Raw genomic sequence first — 20,885 nt, forward strand, 5'->3', positions numbered from 1 at the left:
ATTGGCTGAGCCGCGGTTTGGCGCCAGCTTCGGAGCGGGCGACGGGTACTGGTTGGGGTCAAAACGCCGCGGCGGCCGCGCTGACGGCAGGGACGGGACGGCTGCGCTGGATTCCCGGTCCCACTCCCATGGATCCCACCCCGAGCGCTTCCCACCGCCGCCGCCTCCTGCTTCTCTCGCCGGCGTCCCCCGCCTCGCCCGCCGTGGTTAAGGCGCTCTTTCAGGATGAGCTCTCGCCTGTCTCGGACCTCCGCCTCACCATGGAGCAGCTGGGGCGCGGGTCAGTCTGGGCCCGGGCACTCTCCTTTTCCTCTCCTTTTTCTCGCCGCTGTGGTGACCCCCCCAAAAAAGCGAGGTGTGGAGACCTTACCCCCCGCACCAAGAGAGATTCTTTCTCCTTTGCCCCATCCCTTCGAGCCCTCCCGGGCGCTTTGTCCCCCTTCCCGGGCGCTTTGTCCCCCTTCCCCGGCGCTTTGTCCCCCTTCCCGAGCGCTTTGTCCCCTCTCCAGAAGGTTTTCTCGCCCCTCCCGGACCCGCAGCGAGGCCTAGGGAGGCTCCCCCATAGATAAAAACCCCAAGGCCTCCCGGAGTCCTTTTCCTTCCGTTCCCTCCACCCCCGGAATTCCGTCCCGCGCAGCGAAGCCTTAGGGAATTCCCGCTCCCCAAAACCCCCCTCAAACCCCCGGGATGCCTTTCTGCCCCCCTCAAAGGCCGGGCACGTCCTTTAACCTTCCCCAGGCGCCCGGAGTGTCTCTGCTCCCTGCCAGCTCTCCTTTCCTCCCCGTTCCCTCAGGAATGGCTCGGGGTGCTGCTCTGCCCTCACCCCCAAACGCAGCGGGGCCCCGTGGCTCGCTCCTTTTCCTTTCCCGCACCCCCAGAGAGGCCTCGGGGGTCTCGCCATCCCCTTCCCCCCCGGCGGCGAGGCCCTGAGGGCTGAGCCCGCCTTGCTCTCCACAGCCCAGGCCTGCGGCACCCCTTCTCCCAGCCCTTCCCCAGATCGCCGCCTCACGGAGCTGGTTTTCCTCCCCACGAGGCCTCGGTTCCAGCCCTGCCCCTGCAAATTTCCATGTGTTCCCTTAGGGTCTCCCCCACCCCCGAGTCCTCTCCTCCTGCCCCCATCGCACATGGCTGCGAGCTCTGCGACTCCTTCCCCCTGCCCTGCTTCTGCTCCGGGCAGCCCTTCCCTCTCTGCCACGAATAAATCCCTTTGTGTCCCTTCCACGTCGCCCTGCTGCCCCGTTCCGTCCCTGCCCCGTCTCCCCGGTGCTGCGGGCTGTGCTCTGCAGCTGCTCCCGTTCCCTGTGCTGCTCTCCGAGCTCCTCTAATCCCATTATTCCCACAGTTTTTCCCTTGCGTGGCTCCTGTTTTGTCCCGGCCCGCTCGGCTCTCAATGACCCTCCTGGGTTTTTATTTGTTGATTTTCTGTCATTCTCATTTCTGCCACCACCTGCTTTATGGTCCTTCCTCCCTTCAGATTCCTGGGATTCCTGCAAACCACTGGCAGTGCCCCCCTTGGAAGTTATTCAGCCCTTTGATGCTTTGTCCCCGGCTACTTTTTTTTTTATTTTTTATTTTTTTGTTTAATTAACCACGTGCTGGAGCCTCACTCAAGTGCTTTTCCCTTACATATGTGAGGCTCCATATGATTTTCTTCTCTCTCAGCACTGAGGTTGAGCAGGTAAAACAAAATTTGGGAGGTAACTATTTATGAAAATGGGTTTGAATTAGAAATTTGGCAATTTCCTCTATGCAAAACCTGAATTAAAGGGGTGGCTGCCAAAGAGAGGATTGTGGTTCCAGGAAGGATAACTGAGCTCTGATGGAAATCCAGGTGATGCCCACCTGTGCTGTACCTACCTGCAGTGTTGTATTTCTTGCTTTTAAAGCAAATCCCAAATTTTCCTTTCCAGGCAGCGTGAAAACCTGGACCCAGACGTGGGAACCAAAACTGGATTGCACAGATCAGCGTCTTCAGAGTCCACAGACTCAGGTGGGGCTGCCTCAATTAACAACCACAAATTAGGAACTGGAAAGCAATGCACTTCTACATGGCACCCGGGGTTTGGAGAGAGAACTGGCCCTTGGAAGGAGGGAGGCAGCTGGAAAATCCCCCAGGAAACCTCTGCAGCTCATGGTTTGGGCTGAGGATTTTTTTATTTTTTAAAATTTTGCTTTAATTGTCCTGGAGACTGTGAGCAGTAGGGAGGGAAAACAAGTCCTCACTGTGCTTTCTCTGTTTAAACCCAAACTGTGCCAGGGAGTGGCTCTGTCCTGTGCTCTCCTGTTCCCAAGAGCTGGTTGATGGTCTGAAACCCCTCAGTTCTGGTACTTCCTGGGAGGATTTCCTGTTTTTCACACGAGATGTTTTACCACTGAAAATGAAAGAAGCTCTCACCCCATAACTTGTAGATTCCCTCTGGTGCTTCATTGCTCCAGCTGAGGGAAATGAGTGATTCCACCTGGATTTATGCCCCTCTTTGAGGGCACTTTCAGCCTAAAAAAGACCTTTGTGAAGGGCTGAAGCACCAGTACAGCTCACAAACCAGGGAGCAGGACAGAGCAAGCAGCCTTGCTAAAGGCTCACTTTCTGTGGCTCCTCAGCTGTGACTCTGGATGTGTCTGAGATGCTCTGGGGCTGTAAAGCTGTGCTTGCTTTGTGCTTCTGAAGTGCTTCCTGTTCATTCCAGCACATTCAGAAGGGCCTTTTGACTGCTTATTTTTGGGAATGAGCACAAAATTTCTTTGTAGGTGTCACTAAAAGCATGGCTTACCAAAAGCCCTAAAGGATTGAATTGTTTATCTAGGTGTGTGGTGGATAAACAGAGTATTCCATGCTGAGTGCCAGCACTCTGTTCCATGGGACAGCCCAGGCAGGCCTTGGGGGGCTTTTTTAAATTCTCCCTCTTTTTCCCAAGCACTGCCACTTGATGATCCACAGCCAAACCCCACAATGGGGAGTAGCTGTAACTCTTAATTTAGTTATTAATTTATTCTAAAATAACGATTTTATAATTATTTATTATAACTTATAATAAATATTCATTCTAATAAATGTGTTTATTAGCATAATTTGTTCTGCACCGAGGTCAGGCTGCAGATGGGGACTTTCCACACGAATTTCTTGGGTCTTTCTGTGGAAATGTGTAGCAGTGGGTGATACTCACTGATAAATCAGTGGGGAATGTGTGTCTGCTCTGCAGGTTTGGCTTTGGATTCTCCTGGCCCTGCGACCTCACACGACACCATGGAGGACACGTGAGTGCCCCTGTGTGAAAATGGCATCACTTGACCAAAGCTGGGCTGGTGGGGCTGGGGAGAGCTTTCCTCTGCTGGCACAGTGCCCTGGGGCTTCCCTGGTGTGCTCCCGAGCTGGAATGCTGGGATTGGCCCTGCCCCTGCCCCGGGGCATGCAGTGCTGCCTCTGAGCTGCCAGCCACACGGCGCTGGCACCTGCCTGCAGCCTGGGGCTGCACCGGGGTCTGTCTCGGTGGCATTTTTAACATTTGGTTTGAGTCTGTGCCTTAAGAGCCACAGAACCATTTCATTTGGGGAAGACCTCTGAGACCTTCAACCTTTGATCTTTTTGCTTTTAGGTTTGAGAAAGCAATCAAATCCAGCAAGCTGAAGTGAGTATAATTCTATTTTAAATTCTTCCTCGGTGTCTCTTTTAGATTGTGGAATTGGGGGGTGATTTCTGTTCATGTCACTGCCTTTTAAAGCAAGATGTTGAAATAAATTTTGGTTCTTTTTCGTTGCAGCCTTCGAATACCTTTCAGAAGAATCCATTCCCTGCCAGTAAGTGAGAGTGGGATTGATGTTTTCTACATGTTAAAGGATTTAGCATGGTTTTGGTTGAATGCATTTAGCTGAATACTTGTTGATTTTTCTGGCTTCAACACCAGCTGCTGGGGTGCTTCATGTCAAAACTGCAGTTTGTAAATGCCCAATCTCTCTTAATTCAGTGTGAAATTTCCGTGCTGTGGCTCCATCACTGGTGCACTGAAACATTTTGGTCCCTGTACCAAGAGGATTCCTGCACAGGGTGTGCAGAATTTGTAGTCAGAGGCTTTCCAGTCTTTGTTAACCCCTTTAGTGCTTGAAAAGTGCTTGTGCAAGGACTGATGCACAGTCCTGAACTGTCCCTTCTGTGTTCTAGCAAAGCCTGCTGGGCTCCAGCCCTGCTCTGAAGAGAAACCACTCTGACTCTCTGGACACTGATGCTTTCCAGCCTTTGGAACAGGATGAAAATAAGGAAAATGTGAGTGCTCTTTCCTGATGCCTGTGGGAGGGGAGGGACAGCTGGATTAGCACATCCCTGCACAGGGAATGGGATGGGGAAGGCTTCAGTTGCTCCCTGCCAGGCTGTCCTTCAGGCACAACCACCCTTAGCTCAGTTTTTCTGAAGGGAACTTGCAGCTCTGATTAAAGTGGCTGCAAACTGTTGGCAGGTTAATAAAAATTGGGAAGACTTTGCCTGGTTCTGCCTTGGTGCCACTGACCCTGACTCCTTCCTGGCTGTGGCAGAGGAAAATCTGTTCCCACTGCTTGCTCTGGACAGGAGCTGCCTCCAGAAGGGGTTTGGGGAGGTCCCCCCTGGCTGTCCCCACTGCTGCCATGGGGAGCCCTGGTTCCTCTTGGATTCAGTGTCCTGGCTCTGGGAATCCTGTGGGGAACGAGGTGTCAGGACACAGCCTTGGCTGCCTCCAAGAATGATTGATTTATTCTGCAGAGAATTGAATGACAGGAGTGGAGAAGCCCTGTGGGTGATGCCAAGAGCATAAATGCTGGATTATGTTAGATGAAACTCTGCTGTAACATCTTCAATTTGAAAACATTCACCTTCAGCCTTCATTTTGGAGCTGAAATCCAAAATGTCAGGCAGTTTAAAAAAATGGAAAAGATAAAAGGATCCACGCAGCTTAACACAGTTTGTAATTTTGGTAAAATGGTCATTTTGCTGTTTTTTTCTTTCAGGAATCCTTTGAGTTCAAGAAGCCAACCAAACCAGCTTCTCGTGGCTTCCGTGATGGAAGGGGTGTTCCTGGAGCAAGGCAGAATTCATCTCCAGCTCAGGTACTTGGTTCTTTTCAACTAATTCTCACCTAATTCTCTGGGATCAAAAAAACAAATCAGGGTTTTAAAGTGGTGATGTCAGTCCAGGTGCCAGATAGAAAAACTTGTTTATCTGCCAGATAAGAGAATTCTTCTCACCTTTGGCTCGTGAGAAATTTGAAACTTTGTTCTGGGAAAGACAAGTCAGCACAGAGCTGGGGTTCTGCTCAGTAAGTGAAGGGAGTGTGGGCATTGATTTGGATTGAAGTGATCAGTAAAGTTGATACTGAATGTTCAGGCAGATGCATTTGGAACAACAAACCAAACTCTGTAAATGCAGCTGGATTTTGTGTCCAGACGTGGCATCCACGGAGAAAATTTACCTTGTTCACACCCAGTTTAGAAAAAGCAACTGAAAAATCATTGCACAGAAACAGAGCTGGGGGGGCCAAGCCTTGTCTCAGCTCCTTGGATCCAGCAGCCCTTCCAGAATCCTGCTGATCCCTGCCTGTGCTGCAGCTCATGGGGATAACCATGGTGTTCCCTGGAGTGCAGAGAGCCCTGGCAGCCCCTCCTTGGCTGCAGCACCCTGCAGGGAGCAGAGGGAATGCTGTTAAAACCCCCTCTGTCTCCCCTCAGCTGCCCATGGGGGACACAGCCTCTGGGGAACAGGAGAACTCCAGGGCAGCCTTCCTGCAGCAGCATTCCCTGCCTTCCTCAGAGAGTGAGGATGATGATGGCTTCATGGAGCTGCTGGATGACCAGGACTTGAAGGTGTGTGCAGAGGGGGTGGGGTGGGGATCCCCACATCAGCTCTGCCTGATGTGTCTGGTGTGCTCAGACTGCACCACGCCGCGTTTTTGGGAATCGCACAAGCCCAGACTGCTCGGGGTTGGAAGGGACCTTAAAGCTTATCCAGGTCCAATCCCCTTCACATGGGCAGGGACATCTCCCACAAGGAGATTAATTAGTTCTCATCATCTTTTCTAACTCACACTGGGGTGTCTTTATCTTATAAATGCTCTTTCCTAGTGCAGCCAGGGGGATTTGTTTGGGGTCTGAACAACTGAATTATTTTTAGTTTGAGAACTGAGGGAATTATTTGAACAGTTGGCATTTTTCTTTAGAAACTTCCTGAAGAAGTCAGAGGTGCTGATTGCTTTGAGCCACTTAGATACGAAACTGTTTCCAAGGGAATTTGAATTACTTAAAGCCCCGGAGGCTCATCTGTGTTAATCAATGAATGAATTGATAAACTCACCTTCTCCAACATGGCTCCGCTCAGTTCCTTTATTTCCTTAAGAATTGCACTGATGATGGAGTTAATGAAATCCCTGAGGCTGCTCTGGCAGCTGAGTGCAGCTGGAATGTTCACCTGAGGGGGACAGGAGCTGTCCCTGCAGTGTGTCCAACATTGAGGGGGATAGGAGCTGTCCCTGCAGTGTGTCCCCTGCTCAGGGGGACAGGAGCTGTCCCTGCAGTGTCCCCTGCTCAGGGGGTGAGCAGGAGCTGTCCTCTCTTGCAGAACGACGAGGAGATGCCCTCAGACGTGTCCAGTCTCTGGACGGCGCCGCTGGTCATGAGGAGAGCAGACAGTCGGGTGAGTGTCCCCACAAGGGACAGGGACTGTGTCACCCCACTGTCTCCTGCACCCCTAAGAACAGAACAAGCCCTGGCACAACCCCCTGCACAATTCCCTTATCTCTGGAGCAGCTCACCTGGCAGACTTTGTCAGTGTGGAACAATTGGTGTTTATAGGAATAGAATTTCTTCTTGCACTTCATAAATGTGAGAAGATCTTGACCTCCCTTATCAGAATCTTGGCATATGTGGAATTCACTCTGCAGGAACTCACCTGAAATGCTGTAACCTGATGCTTTGATAACAGACTGGGAAAGGAGCTCCAGCAGAAAGCTCCTTAATCTGCTGATAAATTGGCTGCTAATTGATGTAGAGCATTTTGCTGGCTCTTTATCTTGCTTATGGTGGCCCAAGCTCCCCCAGTAACAAGTGTTACTGGAAATACAAAGCCTGGATAATTCAGATTAACAGCCCCCTGGTGCTCTGCAGTGGTGGTGCCTTAAATGAGGCCAAGTCTGGAATAACCTGAAAGCCTGAGTTGTGTTTATTTTCTTTTATAAACCTTTGCTGGACAACTCAACTCCTCTTCTCCCTCGCAGGCCAAGCGGTGCCGGCTGTTTGGCTCTTCATCCATGTCAAGCATTGCAGGAAGAACCACCCAGAAAAGGATGGAGAGATCCCAGGAGGAGAATTCTCCAGGGAAAAGCAAGAAGAGGAAAAGCCTGCCCGGAACATCCGAGGACTCCACGGTTGGTGGCTCAGCATCCAGTTTGTGATGCAGAGTTGGGGTCTGGTTTCTGAAGGTTGGTGGATTGTTAGGGAGGTGGATTGTTGGGGCAGCAATTCCACAGTCCTGGAGCTGAGCTTTGCCCTGAGCAGGGAAGCTGAGGGGGCAGTTCAGAGCTTGGGAGTGCACTCCAAGCTGTCAGATGTGGGAAACAGGGAATGGGACGTGTTTGCCCTCATGGACCTCTGACCTGTGTCCTGCAGAGCCTGAAGCTGGTGAGGACCCAGCCCTCCACAGCAGAGATTGAGAGCATTTTGGACAGTGACCAGAGGGACCTTATCGGGGACTTCTCCAAGGTAATTCCAGAGATTCCATGGCCAAGTGTTGAATGAAGTGTTTTAAGGGCCTCTCTTGGTGGGGATGTCTCAAACCAGCCCAGAAAAACACTTCCCTTTATAGAGGCTCTTCTGTTCCCTCATAAACCTGCCTTGCTTCTTTGGACTTGATCTTGGAGGTCTTTTCCAACCTTAACAATTCTTTGGTCTTCAAACAACCAGGAAGAGGCCCTTGGTGAGAAGGGGATGGCCCAGCTTGGACACAAACTGATCCATTTGTGGTTAGAGCCCTATAAAATCCTCTAGTGTAGGAGCCAAAACCAAAATTCTGTGCCTGATTTTACCATTCTTAGGAGCTTTAACTCCTGCAGAGGTTCTGGCCAGCAGAGTGTCTGTTAGAGAGTGAACTGCTGGATGCTGTGCTGTCACCCACGTGACTCACAGCTGGAGTCTTCTCAATCCTCTCTCTTCCAGAGTTATTTATTTGACACTGTCGATGGGAAACATCAAGATTTAAAATACATCGACTCCGAAATGGTGAGTGCTCCAGGAGAGCCAGAAAAATTATTCATGGGGGTTGGGGAACAACACAAAAATGGCTTGAAACGACTGAACTCTGCTTTTTGTGTTCTTTTTTTTTCTCAGATTGTGTCTGTGCTGACTGGGAAGTTTGAGAGCTTCATCAAGCAGTGTGTGATAATTGACTGTAGATACCCCTATGAGTATGAAGGGGGGCACATCAAGGTATGTTGGCCCCAGAAGAGCAGTGCAGGTGGTCTGAAGCTGCAGCCTGGGGTTGCTGGGATCCCTGTGGGGCTGATCTTTATCCAAGGCCCTGTGGATATGTTATACCTGAGGGGCCCCTCTGGGATCCTGTCGTGCTCACTCACTGCCTGGGTTTGGACACAGCCCACACGTGGGCCATGAAGTGGCTGCTCCCTCAAAAGAGGGGACATTCTGCTCTCTGTAAGCAGAGGAGGGGCCTGTGGCCCTCAGAGTGACAGAGGATCCAGAGGAGGATGTGACACTCAGAGTGTCCAGCATCCTCATATCTCAGGAAGCTAAAATTGGAATGCTAAACTTCATTTCAAAGGAAAAATGGCTGTGTAAAACATAACCAGAAACAGGTCACCCAGACACCTTGTGGTGGTAGAGCCCCTTTCAGTGCCTAGGGGGGCTCCAGCAGAGCTGGAGAGGGACTGGGGACAAGGCATGGGGGGACAGGACACAGGGAATGGCTCCCATTGCCAGAGGGCAGGGATGGATGGGAGATTGGGAAGGAATTCCTGGCTGAGGAATCACAGAGCCAATTCCAGAGTGTCCATGGTGCCATGGTGGGGTTTGGAGCTGTGCTGGGAGAGTGTTCCAGGCTGTCCTGGTGGGGTTTGGAGCTGTGCTGGGAGAGTGTTCCAGGCTGTCCTGGCGGGGTTTGGAGCTGTGCTGGGAGAGGGTTCCAGGCTGTCCATGGTGGGGTTTGGAGCTGTGCTGGGAGAGGGTTCCAGGCTGTCCATGGTGCCCTGGTGGGGTTTGGAGCTGTGCTGGGAGAGGGTTCCAGAGCTCCTCCGGCAAACCCAGATGAGGAATTGGTTCCTGAGGGCGTGGGATGAGTTCGTGGCTGCTCCCTCCCGCTCAGCGCTCGGACTCTGCCCCTGCAGGGTGCCATAAACCTCCACATGGAAGAGGAGGTGCAGAATTTCCTGCTGAAGAAGCCGATCCCGCCGTCGGAGGACAAGCGCGTCATCGTGGTGTTCCACTGCGAGTTCTCCTCGGAGCGGGGCCCGCGCATGTGAGCTCCTCTCCCTGGGCCGAGCCCCCGCGGCGCTGGCAGGGGCTGGGCCGGCTCCACGTGCTGTGCACGGCGTGGTTGTCACCTCTTGTCACCTGTGTGAGGGTTTGGCACAGCCTGGGGGGTGAGGAGCCGTGCTGGGCCTGGGCTGGAGCGCTGCGATGTCCAGAGGGGAAAGGAAAAGCCTCTGGACTGTGGGGCTGCTCGGGCTCTCCCTGACAGGCAGCTCCAGCTCCTCCTTCGAGGTTTGGGGGGGTTTGGATGCAGCTTTGGGAGTTACTGGGTGGACGTGGGCTTTAACGTGGCAATTTCCCTGCTGCAGGTGCCGGTTTGTGAGGGAGCAGGACAGGCTGAGCAATGAGTACCCCAACCTGCACTACCCAGAGCTCTACGTGCTCAAGGGGGGCTACAAGGATTTCTTTGCCAGGTGCCAGGTGGGTAACGTGGATTCCTCGTCCCTGGAAGTGCCTGAGGCCAGGTGGGAAGGGGCTTGGAGCAGCCTGGGACAGTGGAAGGTGTCCCTGCCCAAGGCAGGGCAGGGAACAAGATGATTTAGGTCCCTCCAACTCAAGCCCTTCTATGGTCTCTATCACACACAGATAAATAATATTAATTTCTTCCTACTCAAACTTCTCTTTGGGGCAGAGTGCTTTGGCTGGGGGCTTGTCCTGCTCTCTCTCTTTCATTGGGCTGTTCCCAGAGCAGCTCAGCCTGTTCCATGTCTTGGAGCTGTCTTCCTGCCGTAGCTGAAGGGCTTTTCCACTTGTCTCAAGTAAAGTAGAAGTGGTTTCTGCCCCTTTAGAACAAACTGTCACGCAGAGAAAGGATTTCAGCCTGCTCAGAGCAGGGGAGAAGACAAGGCTTGACAGTAATTGCTGCATAATAAACTGAAACCTGAGGTCTTGTACAGTCCTAAACCAGCCAAATTGAAAACCTGAGCTTGGAGTTTGCAGCCTCTAATTGAGACAGGGAAACTAAAACCCACCCCCCAGTTCTTCCCAGCACTTCAGGGCTGGGATTTCTCCTGTCCTTGGCTTCTGCTCCTGCAGCATTTCCATGGTTCCTGCACTCCTGGGATCTGTCCTGCTGCTGTGACACAAACAGGCCTCAGCTCTTCAGGCCCCCACACTTCCAGTCATCCCTGGGAGGTGGGAGATACCTGTCCATGGCCAGCTGGATGGGGCTGTCAGCTCCTTCCCTGTGGGATGGTGGCTCCCCCAGCACTGCAGTTGATGGCAGCCCGTGCTGCCCGGGTTTTGGCTCTCCCTGCCATCTGCTGCCTCCCCTGGGCTGAGGGACACCCGGGCTTTGGGGTGTCCCCATGGGCTTTGGGGTGTCCCCGTGGACTTTGGGCTGTCCTGAGGAGAGGGCACCGAGGCCTCAAGGTGGCAGCACGGGACAGGCAAGGGCAGCTCCCTGGGAGCCGGGAGCTGTCCCGAGGCACACGGATCACGGCGTGCTCGGGGCTGGAGGGGACCCGCAGTGATCGTTGGTCCCTAAATCCACGACCTTGCCGTGATCAGCCACCCTGCTCCGACCAACTGAGCTGGAACATCCTTCCAGCCTGTGCCTTGCAAGGTGAGCTCTCAGCCAGCTCAGCCTGTGTGTTGTCTGCCCGGGAATTTGGGATGAGAGCCCTGTACACAAAGCCCTTGTTTTGATGGCTGTAACCTGAATCTCGCCGGGCTCCGTGTGCCTGCCACGGAGCTCCTGCCTGGAAGGGGGGTCTGTCCCTGTTTGCTGCAGTGGCTGCTGGCGCTGGGATCACCCCCCTGGTGCCACCGAGGTGACCCCAGCTCCTGTTTCCCCAGAGCTTCTGCGAGCCCCAGAGCTACCGCCCGATGCACCACAAGGACTTCAAGGAGGACCTGAAGAGGTTCCGCACCAAGAGCCGGACCTGGGCCGGGGAGAAGAGCAAGAGGGAGATGTACAGTCGGCTCAAGAAGCTCTGAGGGCTGCAGGGACCTGCAAGGACTGCCCAGCCTGGGGGCTGCCGTGGGACAGCCACGTGTTCCTGTGCTCCCACCCCCTGGGCTGTCTCCTCCCTGGGATCACCTGGACCTCGGCCCCCCCCGCGAGCCGGATTCTGGCTGGGAGCTGCCTCGGGATTCTTTTGGTTACGTTGCTTCGTGAAAAATGTTGTGGCTTCTTGTGTTGTGTGACACCCCCAGATCGCCCAGGGAGGGTGGGGACAGCCTCGTGGGGCTGGGCTCGGTGTCAGCACTGCCAGGGAATCGTAGTGCCTGTTAATTTTTTAAATGCTTAATTTTATTTAAATACAGTCAAATGAAGCCAATACCGCTGCGGTTGGATCATCTGGGTTGTACTTAAACTTTGTTTCTGCTCCAGGGCGACCTGCTGGGGGGGATTGGGGGAGGGGGATCATTGTTTTTCTCAGCTGCAGTTTTGGTTCTGTGTAACATTGTGGGAAGGAAAATGGGAAATACCCCATGATGGCTCAGGATTCCCACCTGGGCCAGCGCTGCAGGAAGCCTTGGGAGCCCATCTGAGGGAAACTGCTTATTGTTCATAAACATCACGTTCACCTCGTTCACTCCAGGCTCTTTCATTTCATGGTCTGTCTGTTGGTTTTGGTGGAGGGAGAGGTTTTGGGAGCTGAGGGGGGTTCAGCAGTTGGGTGATCCCAGGATTCTCAGCGCTGTCGCTGCTGCCTCTGAGCCTGTGAGTTGTTGTTCTTATCCTGAAGTGTTGCCAGAGCAGATCCTGGCTGTGAGGGATCCCAGAAGCTGCTCTGACACCTCTTCCCTGGGAGTGGCTGTGGCCACTTCTCCATCTGCCAGGAAAGGCAGGAGGTGGGATTTATCCGTGGGGGAAGCAGAACTTCCTCAGCTGTGCTGGACCCCCCCAGATGAGGGTGTTCTGCTGTCCCAAACTGCTTTGCTGCTGGTTTTGGGGTCACTTCGGCCCCAACTCAAATCCATCTTCCTCACACCAACTTCCAGGTGAAAACTGGTGCTCCTGGGAAGCTCCACGTGCCTGGGAACTTCCTGGTTCACTCTGCTGTATCCATGTCAAAAAATACTGAAATGGGGGTGCCTTACGTGGAATTTTAACTTGCTTTTTTTTTTTAATCAATTTCTTAAAACCTGCTGTTAATCCTTTTGCTCCCAAGAGGATTAAACTTGGAATTCCTTCTTGTTTAAAAAAAAAAATATCGGAATGTTTTCCCTCAAAGGTGAATCTGTCGAATGGGGGGATGATGAAATGTTAAATCAGCAGTGGTGGTTGCAATTTTCTCCCATTGCCTTGGGAAGGGCTGAACTCTGGGAGGGGGAGGTGGGGTGCTGGGGAGTCAGGAGAGGTCACGGGGAGTGCCCCAAGCTGCCCTTTGGCCCAGCCCAGGGGTGAAGCACCAGCTCAGCACCACAAGGGCTGGGCAGGATCTCTCAGTCCCGCTCTGCCATCCAACAGTTGCTCCATGGGAATGTTTTAACTCCTCCTCCTGTCCAGAAAAGCAGATGGACACTGGCCTGGGTCAGGCTGCTCCTTTCCAAGGTCACTCAGCTGCAGCACAAGCATGGCAGCAGTCCTGGTTCACAGCTGCACCTCCCCTAACTCTGCTCCTTGTCCCACCCTCCTGGGGCTCAGGGTGTCCCAGCAGTGCAGGGATTGGGAATGGCTGAAACCCTGAGGGGTGCCAAGGAGACCCCCCTGTCCCTGTCCCAGCCCTCCTCCTTCTTGGGAGCCCTGGGGAGGGAGGGATCTAAACAGGATCCAAACTCTCAAAAGTGAGAGATTGCTGTGGGCACAGGGAAAAAAGTCCTAAAAAGCCAAGTTCCTGCCTGCACCTCTCCTTGCAGCAGGACACAGATGAGCTGCTTGCTCATGCTGGCAGAACCCCAGGCTGCTGCTGGTGCGTTTTGTCTTTGCTTGTTGCTTCCAGGATGAACTCCCAGAGCAGCTGGGGCTGCCCCTGGATCCCTGGCAGTGCCCAAGGCCAGGCTGGAGCAGCCTGGGACAGTGGAAGGTGTCCCTGCCGTGGCAGGTGGGCACTGGGTGGGCTTTGAGGTCCCTTGAACCCAAACCATTTGGGGTTCCACAATCAGGGCTGCAGCCCCCTGGGTGTCAGAGCTGTGTGCTTCCCCCACTCCATCCATGCTGAGCCAGTCACAGCTGGCTTTTGGCTGAGGATCCTGCTCTGTGCTGGAGTTTTTCCCAGGGGGGCACCTGAGGGGGCTCTTGTGTCGAGGATGTGACGAGCAGGAGGCCAACAATGGGGTCAGATTGAAAAGCTTCCCTGGAAATCCAGCACGGTGCCTCCAAAGCCTCTCGAGCAGAGAATGGGGTGGGGTTTCTTCCCCCCTTCCCTCCATCTGTCACCCTGAAAACTGATGTTGAAAGCAGCTTAAACCTTCATCAGCCTCGGCCCCCAGCTCCTGAAGGCCGCAGAGCTCGGTGTTTCCTCCCATACCCCGTTGCCTTTGTGGCCTAAAGGACTCATGCTCTGTCTTTAGGGCTAATAAAGGGCTTTGGGGCTAATAAAGGCTAGCTGCCCTGCTGTGCCAGCAGCTCCTGGAGCCCCTGGATTCCCTTGGGAGTTGGCAGTGGGTGTTGGACATCCCTCCAGCGCTGCCTCAGGGGCGTTCAGGCTCCCTTAAGTAGAGGTAAAAGGAGATTTTAGCCATAACCAGGCAATTGTCTGGGTTTAAATCCTTTTGCATCTTTTCAAACAAACCTGTCTTTGCCTTTTTGCCTCCTCTGTTTTCTTTGTGCAGCAGCTCTTCCCAGGCCTCTTGGCGCCTGTTCCCACATCCCTGCTCCTTTCCCACATCCCTGTTCCTGCCCTGCACGTACCCAGCTCCTGTGAATCCCAAACTTGGAATTTTCTGTTATTTTCTGTCCAGTGAAGCTGCCCCAGCTGAAGCTCTGCTGGGCCAGGAGGGATTGTCCCAGCTGGAGGCAGGAGCATGGAAGGAGAACCAGGGAAGGGCAAAACAGGATCTCTGCAGAGCCTGGGCACCGCTGCTTTGGGCTGAGGCAGAGGTTCAAACCAGGTAAAATTCACTAAAATTCCCCAACAAGCCAAGCTCCTGCAGGTTTGCAAGTGGTGCTGCCAGATGTGTCAGGCAGTGGCTGGGAGAGCCCCCTCTCCCCAAAGCTGAGGGCTTTGGCAAGGAGAAGACACAGAAGAATTGCCTGGGATGAAATCCTTGGTGAGTGGATTGTTTCTGAGGGGGATTCCCGTGGCCTTGCTGGGCAGAACCTGCTTTGTTAAGAAAATCCTTGGCTTCTTGTCCTGGCAGTGGCCTTTAGTGCCAAGCTGGCTCCTGGAGAGCTGCTGCGTGGGCAGCAGTGCCCCAAAATTCCTGGAAATGCTGGTGCCAGGCTGGGGCTGGGCTGCCAGCTGGCTTTCTGTGGGACTGGGGCTGGGTGGTGGCTGCTCCCACAGGGACATTCCCGGGGTTCCATCACACCCCAGTGCCCACAGCCCCTCCTGCTGTGCCACGGCCTGGTCCCTCACTGGGCTCCCTCTGGGCACAGCCTCACCCTGTCACCGCACAGGGCCAGGGGACAGTGCCAGCTCCCCAGGGATCCTAGCAGGAGCAAGGAGCGGGGTTTGCCAGGCAGGGTGCAAGGTCCCTGTTAGAGGTCACCAAATGCCGGCAGAGCTGGAGGGGAAGCTAATCTCCTGCTGGCCAGCCAAGCTCCGGCGGGTGCGGTGCCAGCCCTGGGGTGGCAGTGGCACTGTCCCTGTGCTGGGCCCTGGGTCCTGCTGTGCTCCTTGGGGGCTGCTCTGGGGGTGGCAGAGCATGAAGCGATGATGGGCTCCCCCAGCTCTCCTTCCTGAGGGGAGCAGGCTCTGCTCAGCCTCTGGACCCACCGGTGCCATCGGATCTGTCACTGCCACCAAGCCCAGGCAGCGGGCAGGGATGGCATGGACAGGGTTTTCCTGACCCAAAATGCCTGCCTTGGAGGGGCAGAGTGCAGGTGGGTGTGGGGCAGGCAGGTCCCTCCGTGTCCCATCCAGCCTTGTCCCCTCAGTGTCACCTCCTGTGCACGGGGCCACTCTCCGGGGTGGCTGAAGGCCCTCGGGCACCTCTGGAGAAGGGATGGATGTCACTGAGATGGCCACCAGAGGGGTCTGTCTGGGCTCTGTCTGCTCTGGGGGGCACAGCCCCGTGGGGAGCGCTGGCCCAGGGCTGGTGTGCTGCTCTCCCTCCCCGGCTGCTGCTGCTGGATGAGCTCTCCACACCCGCTGGGGCTCGAGCAAGGAGCTGCAGAAAGGGAGAACATCAAAGCAGAAAGTGGAAGGAGGCCAAGAGGAACGTGGCCAAGTGCCCTTTCCTTCTTTCTCTTTCGCTCCGTGAGGGAAATCCCCCAGCCTGTGGGACATCCCTGTGCCACACATGGCCACCATGGGGACATGGCCACCGTGGGGACATCCCTGTGCCAGACATGGCCACCATGGGGACATGGCCTCCGTGGGGACATCCCTGTGCCAGACATGGCCACGGCTGTGCCACCACGGGGACATGGCCACCACAGGGACATTCCTGTGCCAGACACAGCCATGGCTGTGCCACCACAGGAATGACCCTGACAGCAGCTCGGGGCTGGGGAGGGGGCCCAGGGGAGGAGCTCCTGCTGGAGGCAGGGTGGAACTCTGCTGGAGCTCCCACTGCACTGCGGGATTGTCCTCTTGGGGTGGCTCCTGCCACTGCCTTTGGTGGCACGGGAAGGTGGGACCCTGCTGGGGGGGCTGGTGTGGAGGGGCTCTGTGGCTGGATCCTGGGAGTCTCTCCTGAAGGAACTGAGCAGGGTGGGGAAGGAGATGGTGGCTGCTCTGTGGGGAGGAGATTAGGGGGTGCAAACACCCCACAGGTAACTCCTGCCACCCCCTGCCAGGTGCCACGGAAGGGCACAACCCCAGCTCTGTGGTACTTGTCTCTGTCACCTCCTCACTGGAATTTCTGCCCCAGGCAGCTCAGGAAACCCCACAATGTTTTGGACAGGGAATCCCGGAGCCGGCACTCAGGGTCACCTGGCAGCTGCCCCAGGGTGTGACCCGTGTGACATCAGGGCTCTGTGACACCCAGCATGGATCAGTGGAGGCTCCCCAAGGAGCCTTTCTGGGCACAGGCCGCACATGCCAGGAGGTGGCTGTGCCTGGCCTGTCCTGAGGGTCTCGTGCCCTGGGAGAGGGCAGGGGAGCTGCCAGGCTGTGGGCTGTGCCCTGGGAACAGCCACAGTCCTGCCAATGCCATAATTAGCAGGTGCCAGTGCTGCTTCCTCCTCCCACCATCCTCCTCCTCCCGGGGCTGGGCAGTCCCAGAGGCACAGCTCGGCCCACGCAGGTCCCGACTGCCACCACCCACCCGCTGCAGCCCTTGGCACGCAGGCTGGGGACAGAGCCTGGCCTTGGGGGGCAGAGCCCGGCTTTGGGGGCAGAGCCCTGCTTTGGGGACAGAGCCCTGCTTTGGGAAGCAGCATGACAAAGGATTCAAACCCACTGAACCAGTTTGGTGAGTGCTGAGGTCCACAAGGGAATGTTCTGCTCATGGGAACTCTCCCAGCTTCACCAGGGTCCCAGGAAATGTGGGGTCTGCCCTGGCAGAGCGAGCACAAGGGAATGTGGGGCTGTGTTTGGGGCTCTCCTGGGTGCAGAGCCGGTGCTTTGTGTGTGGAGGGGATGAGTTTGGTCCTGGACATTTTCCTGTTGCAGCAGGAGTGGTGCCACAGCTCTGCACTGGGAACAACTGGTCACATCCCCAGCAGCCCCAGCAATCCTCAGCCCCTCACTGCTCCTCTCCCCTCTACCCGGAGTGGCTGGAATTGGGTAAGAGGTCTGAGCACCCATCTCTTGGAGGAGTCCAGATGGGGCCACCAAGGTGATCCGAGGGACAGAGCAGCTTCACCAGGGTCCCAGGAAATGTGGGGTCTGCCCTGGCAGAGCGAGCACAAGGGAATGTGGGGCTGTGTTTGGGGCTCTCCTGGGTGCAGAGCCGGTGTTTTGTGTGTGGAGGGGATGAGTTTAGTCCTGGACATTTTCCTGTTGCAGCAGGAGTGGTGCCACAGCTCTGCACTGGGAACAACTGGTCACATCCCCAGCAGCCCCAGCAATCCTCAGCCCCTCACTGCTCCTCTCCCCTCTACCCGGAGTGGCTGGAATTGGGTAAGAGGTCTGAGCACCCATCTCTTGGAGGAGTCCAGATGGGGCCACCAAGGTGATCCGAGGTGATCTCTCTGCTGCAAGGAGAGAGAATTGGGATTATTCAGCCTGCAAAAGAGAAGCTTTGGGGTGATTTCTCTGCGGCCTTCCAGCGCCTGAAGGAGCTACAAGAATGACTCTGGGCAAGGCCCTGGAGTGACAGGGTAAGGGGAATGGCCTTCTCTTCTCCAGGCCCGACAGCCCAGCTCTCCACAGGAGAGCTCCTCTCCTCTCCTCCAGCATGTCCCACCGGGGAGCAGCAGGACCTGCTCCTCCCTGGGCCGGGCAGCAGAGCCCACCTGGCAGAGCCATCCCTCGGGGCACTGCCAGAAAGGTCCCTGGGCAGCAGAGCCATCCCTCGGGGCACAGCCTGGCACTGTCCCTGGAAGCAGGGCTCACCCTCAGGGCAGGGCTCACCCTCAGGGTCAGGGCACAGCCTGGCACCGGCCCTGGGCAGCAGGGCTCACCCTCAGGGTCAGGGCTCACCCTCAGGGCACCGCCTGGCACTGTCCCTGGAAGCAGGGCTCTCGCCCTCAGGGCAGAGCTCCCCCTCAGGGTCAGGGCACAGCCTGGCACTGGCCCTGGAAGCAGGGCTCTCGCCCTCAGGGCAGAGCTCCCCCTCAGGGTCAGGGCACAGCCTGGCACTGGCCCTGGAAGCAGGGCTCTCGCCCTCAGGGCAGAGCTCCCCCTCAGGGTCAGGGCACAGCCTGGCACTGGCCCTGGAAGCAGGGCTCTCACCCTCAGGGCAGAGCTCACCCTCAGGGTCAGGGCCATCCCTCAGGGCACAGCCTGGCACCGGCCCTGGGCAGCAGGGCTCACCCTCAGGGCAGGGCCATCCCTCAGGGCACCGCCTGGCACCGGCCCTGGGCAGCAGAGGAGCTCCCTGTAGCCCGGTACGTGCTCACGCCCAGCCCCGCGCTGCAGCTGTGCACAGAGGCCTTTGGATGCCGCCGAGGGTGTTTGTTCCCGCTCCCAGCCGCTCCCAGCCGAGCCTGGGGCTGCCGCCGGTGCTGCGGGATGGTGGAGCTGTTCCCAGCGTGGTTTTTGTGGGGAGCTGTGACCCGAGAGCTCTCTGCAGCAGCGGCTTTGGGGTGCCAGGGCTCCCCGCTGCCCAGCACAGCCCTCACTCTGCCCCGGGGCCTCTTCCCGGGACATTTCACCCCAAATTCACCTCAGGCAGGATGTGAGCCATCATTCCGGTCCCGCTCCTGTGCCGTGTCCCCAGCGGGGCTGGGGCCGAGCAGGGCCCGCGCTGAGCTGCAGCAGCCGCTGGCAGGAGAAGAAGCAAAGAGCAGGACATTCCCTGGAGCAGCAGCAGCAGCTGCTGTCCGTGTGTCCGGGGCCTGGCAGCCGTGTCCTGCCCGCAGAGCTGGCAGCGGCCATGAAGCCGTCGGGAGCCGCGGACAAAGGCGCGATTGTTGCGGCCCGGGCTCGGGAGGAGCGAGGCTGCCCCGGGGTCTCTGGGCCCTGCCAAGCAGCAGCTGGAGCCGGTGGAAAACAATTGCCCGGTGCCCCTGTGGGCGCTGGGAACCCCGGCAGCTGGGCACGGAGCAGCGGGCAGGCCCCGGGGCAGCAGCGCTGCAGCTCCGGGCTGGGCCGGGACAAGGCGCCGTTTGGCTCCTGACGGGAGAACGCTCCGGGAATTTCCACCTGGCTTCTGCTGGATGCCGGCAGAGCCCGTGGGATGGGGAGCAGTCACCCTGGGAGCAGCCAGCCGTCACCGAGGGCCGTGTCTCCCTGTCCCCGTCCTGTCTGTGCCAGCCGGGCCAGCCCAAAGCATCCCGTGCTCCCGGCATCCCGGCTGGGCGCTGCGGGATGCTCAGGGCTGCCCTTGGTGTCACCCCTGCGGCCCGTGGGAGGGAGAGGGGCCGAGGGACAGGGTGGGCATTCCCAGCCCCTTTCCAGCGGGCTGAGCCCGCCTGGAGCTCCGGAGCGTTCTGGTCACAGGCGCCGGTACCGCCGTGCGGCAGCGGGGGAGCACCGCGGGGTTCAGGGCAGCCACGGAGCCGTGACACCTGTCCTGAGTGCCACCCACCCCTGCACACTCACACTCACACTCACACTCACCCTCCTGCCCCCAGAGCATCTCCCGGCAGCGCTACCCCGGCTCCAGCGGAGCTGCACCGAGCCTGGCTGAGCGCAGCAGGGAATTTGCGGCATCCTGGGCATTTCCTACCCGTGGAGCAGGACTTGGAGCTGGAGCCGGAGCCAGGCGCTGTCCCTGGCAGCTCCTCTGCACAGAGCGGCAGGAAGCGCTGGATGCTGCCCGCATTCACACCCTGCTCTGCCACAGGAGAGCCCCAGGAAAACTTGGAGTGCTTTGTTCCCAGCCCTTGCAGCAGCTTCCTCTCCCGCCCAGCCAAAGTTGGAACCAAGGAGGAGCTTTCCTGCCTTGCTGAACACTGATGACCAAACTGGGCTCGGATGCTTTATCTTCCTCCTGGAAGTGATGAGGAGCTCCCTGCCAGGCCCTTTCTCCTCCCTCACCACTGGACAGCCAGAAGAGTCTTTTCTTCCTGTGGGACGATGTTGCTATTGACAGAAGCATGTAGACACCCACCCACTCATAAATAACTCGGTTATTGCCTAACAGAGCTGGCCTTTGCCACCATCCCCGTGGATCTGTGCTGTGGTGAGCACTGCTCCTCTCCCCAGCAGAGCAGGCCCAGCCTGAGCTGCCTCTGCAGCTGATCCGGGGCAGCCTGGCTCTCCTGGGGCTGCCTTTTAGTGCAAGACATTTTAATCAGCCCAGGAGGAGAAGCTGTTCCAGCAGAAAAGAACAGAACAGTTCAGCACTTCCCAGCCCGGCCGCGTGTGCAGGGAGGTTCAGTCTGTAACACTTCAAGGAGCCCAGGAGACACGAGGGTTTTCCATCTTCTCCCCCCAGCACAATCAGTGCCCTGAGGCACTTCTGTGCTCCATCAGACTTCCTGTGAGAAGAAATTCAATATTCAAATAACAGCAGCCACGGTTTGTACCAGTGGGATTATTTCAGCGCTGGAACGTGATCCTTTGTGGGGTTTGTATGCCAGCATGGACAAACTGGGCAGAAGATGCTTTTTGGCAGCCCTTTCTCCCACAAGTAAATCATGGAATATCCTGAGCTGGAAGGGACCACAAGGACCATGGAGTTTCTGAATGAGGGGTGCTTGAGGTGGGGACAGGAGGTGCAGGGATGAAAGGCCTTGTCTTTTTAGAAGTGTGGGGTTTGGCAGCATCCTGAATCCCTTCCCG

The 20,885-nt window shown here is 56.6% G+C and overlaps 1 protein-coding gene across 3 annotated transcripts; it reads left to right on the plus strand.

The window, feature by feature from the left end:
* The first annotated feature begins 64 nt into the window (after positions 1 to 64).
* CDC25A (cell division cycle 25A) lies at positions 65 to 12,035 on the plus strand. 3 transcript variants are annotated; one of them, XM_041408523.1, is made up of 16 exons: positions 65 to 280; positions 1,911 to 1,990; positions 3,201 to 3,255; positions 3,594 to 3,626; positions 3,759 to 3,795; positions 4,157 to 4,258; positions 4,975 to 5,073; positions 5,692 to 5,826; positions 6,578 to 6,652; positions 7,233 to 7,382; positions 7,624 to 7,716; positions 8,170 to 8,232; positions 8,341 to 8,439; positions 9,351 to 9,481; positions 9,804 to 9,915; positions 11,293 to 12,035. In XM_041408523.1, exons 1-16 carry the CDS (start codon positions 129 to 131, stop codon positions 11,431 to 11,433), a joined length of 1,557 nt encoding a protein of 518 aa, XP_041264457.1. In that variant the 5' UTR covers positions 65 to 128; the 3' UTR covers positions 11,434 to 12,035. The 3 variants fall into 3 exon arrangements, with proteins under 3 accessions (XP_041264457.1, XP_041264458.1, XP_041264459.1); XM_041408525.1 differs by lacking the exon at positions 65 to 280 and adding an exon at positions 290 to 355; XM_041408524.1 differs by lacking the exon at positions 5,692 to 5,826.
* The last annotated feature ends 8,850 nt before the right edge of the window (positions 12,036 to 20,885 follow it).

The sequence above is a fragment of the Onychostruthus taczanowskii genome, unplaced genomic scaffold, assembly GCF_017590055.1.
Source record: "Onychostruthus taczanowskii isolate IOZ18803 unplaced genomic scaffold, ASM1759005v1 scaffold3, whole genome shotgun sequence".
Classification (NCBI taxonomy): Eukaryota; Metazoa; Chordata; class Aves; order Passeriformes; family Passeridae; genus Onychostruthus; species Onychostruthus taczanowskii.

What these genes read in the sequence shown, in the direction of transcription:
- CDC25A (XM_041408523.1), top strand. Translation starts at nt 129, where the DNA reads ATGGATCCCACCCCGAGCGCTTCCCACCGCCGCCGCCTCCTGCTTCTC. An exon ending in TGGATGACCAGGACTTGAAG is followed by an intron (nt 5,827 to 6,577) that starts GTGTGTGCAGAG and finishes CCTCTCTTGCAG; the next exon opens with AACGACGAGGAGATGCCCTC. An exon ending in TTATCGGGGACTTCTCCAAG is followed by an intron (nt 7,717 to 8,169) that starts GTAATTCCAGAG and finishes TCTCTCTTCCAG; the next exon opens with AGTTATTTATTTGACACTGT.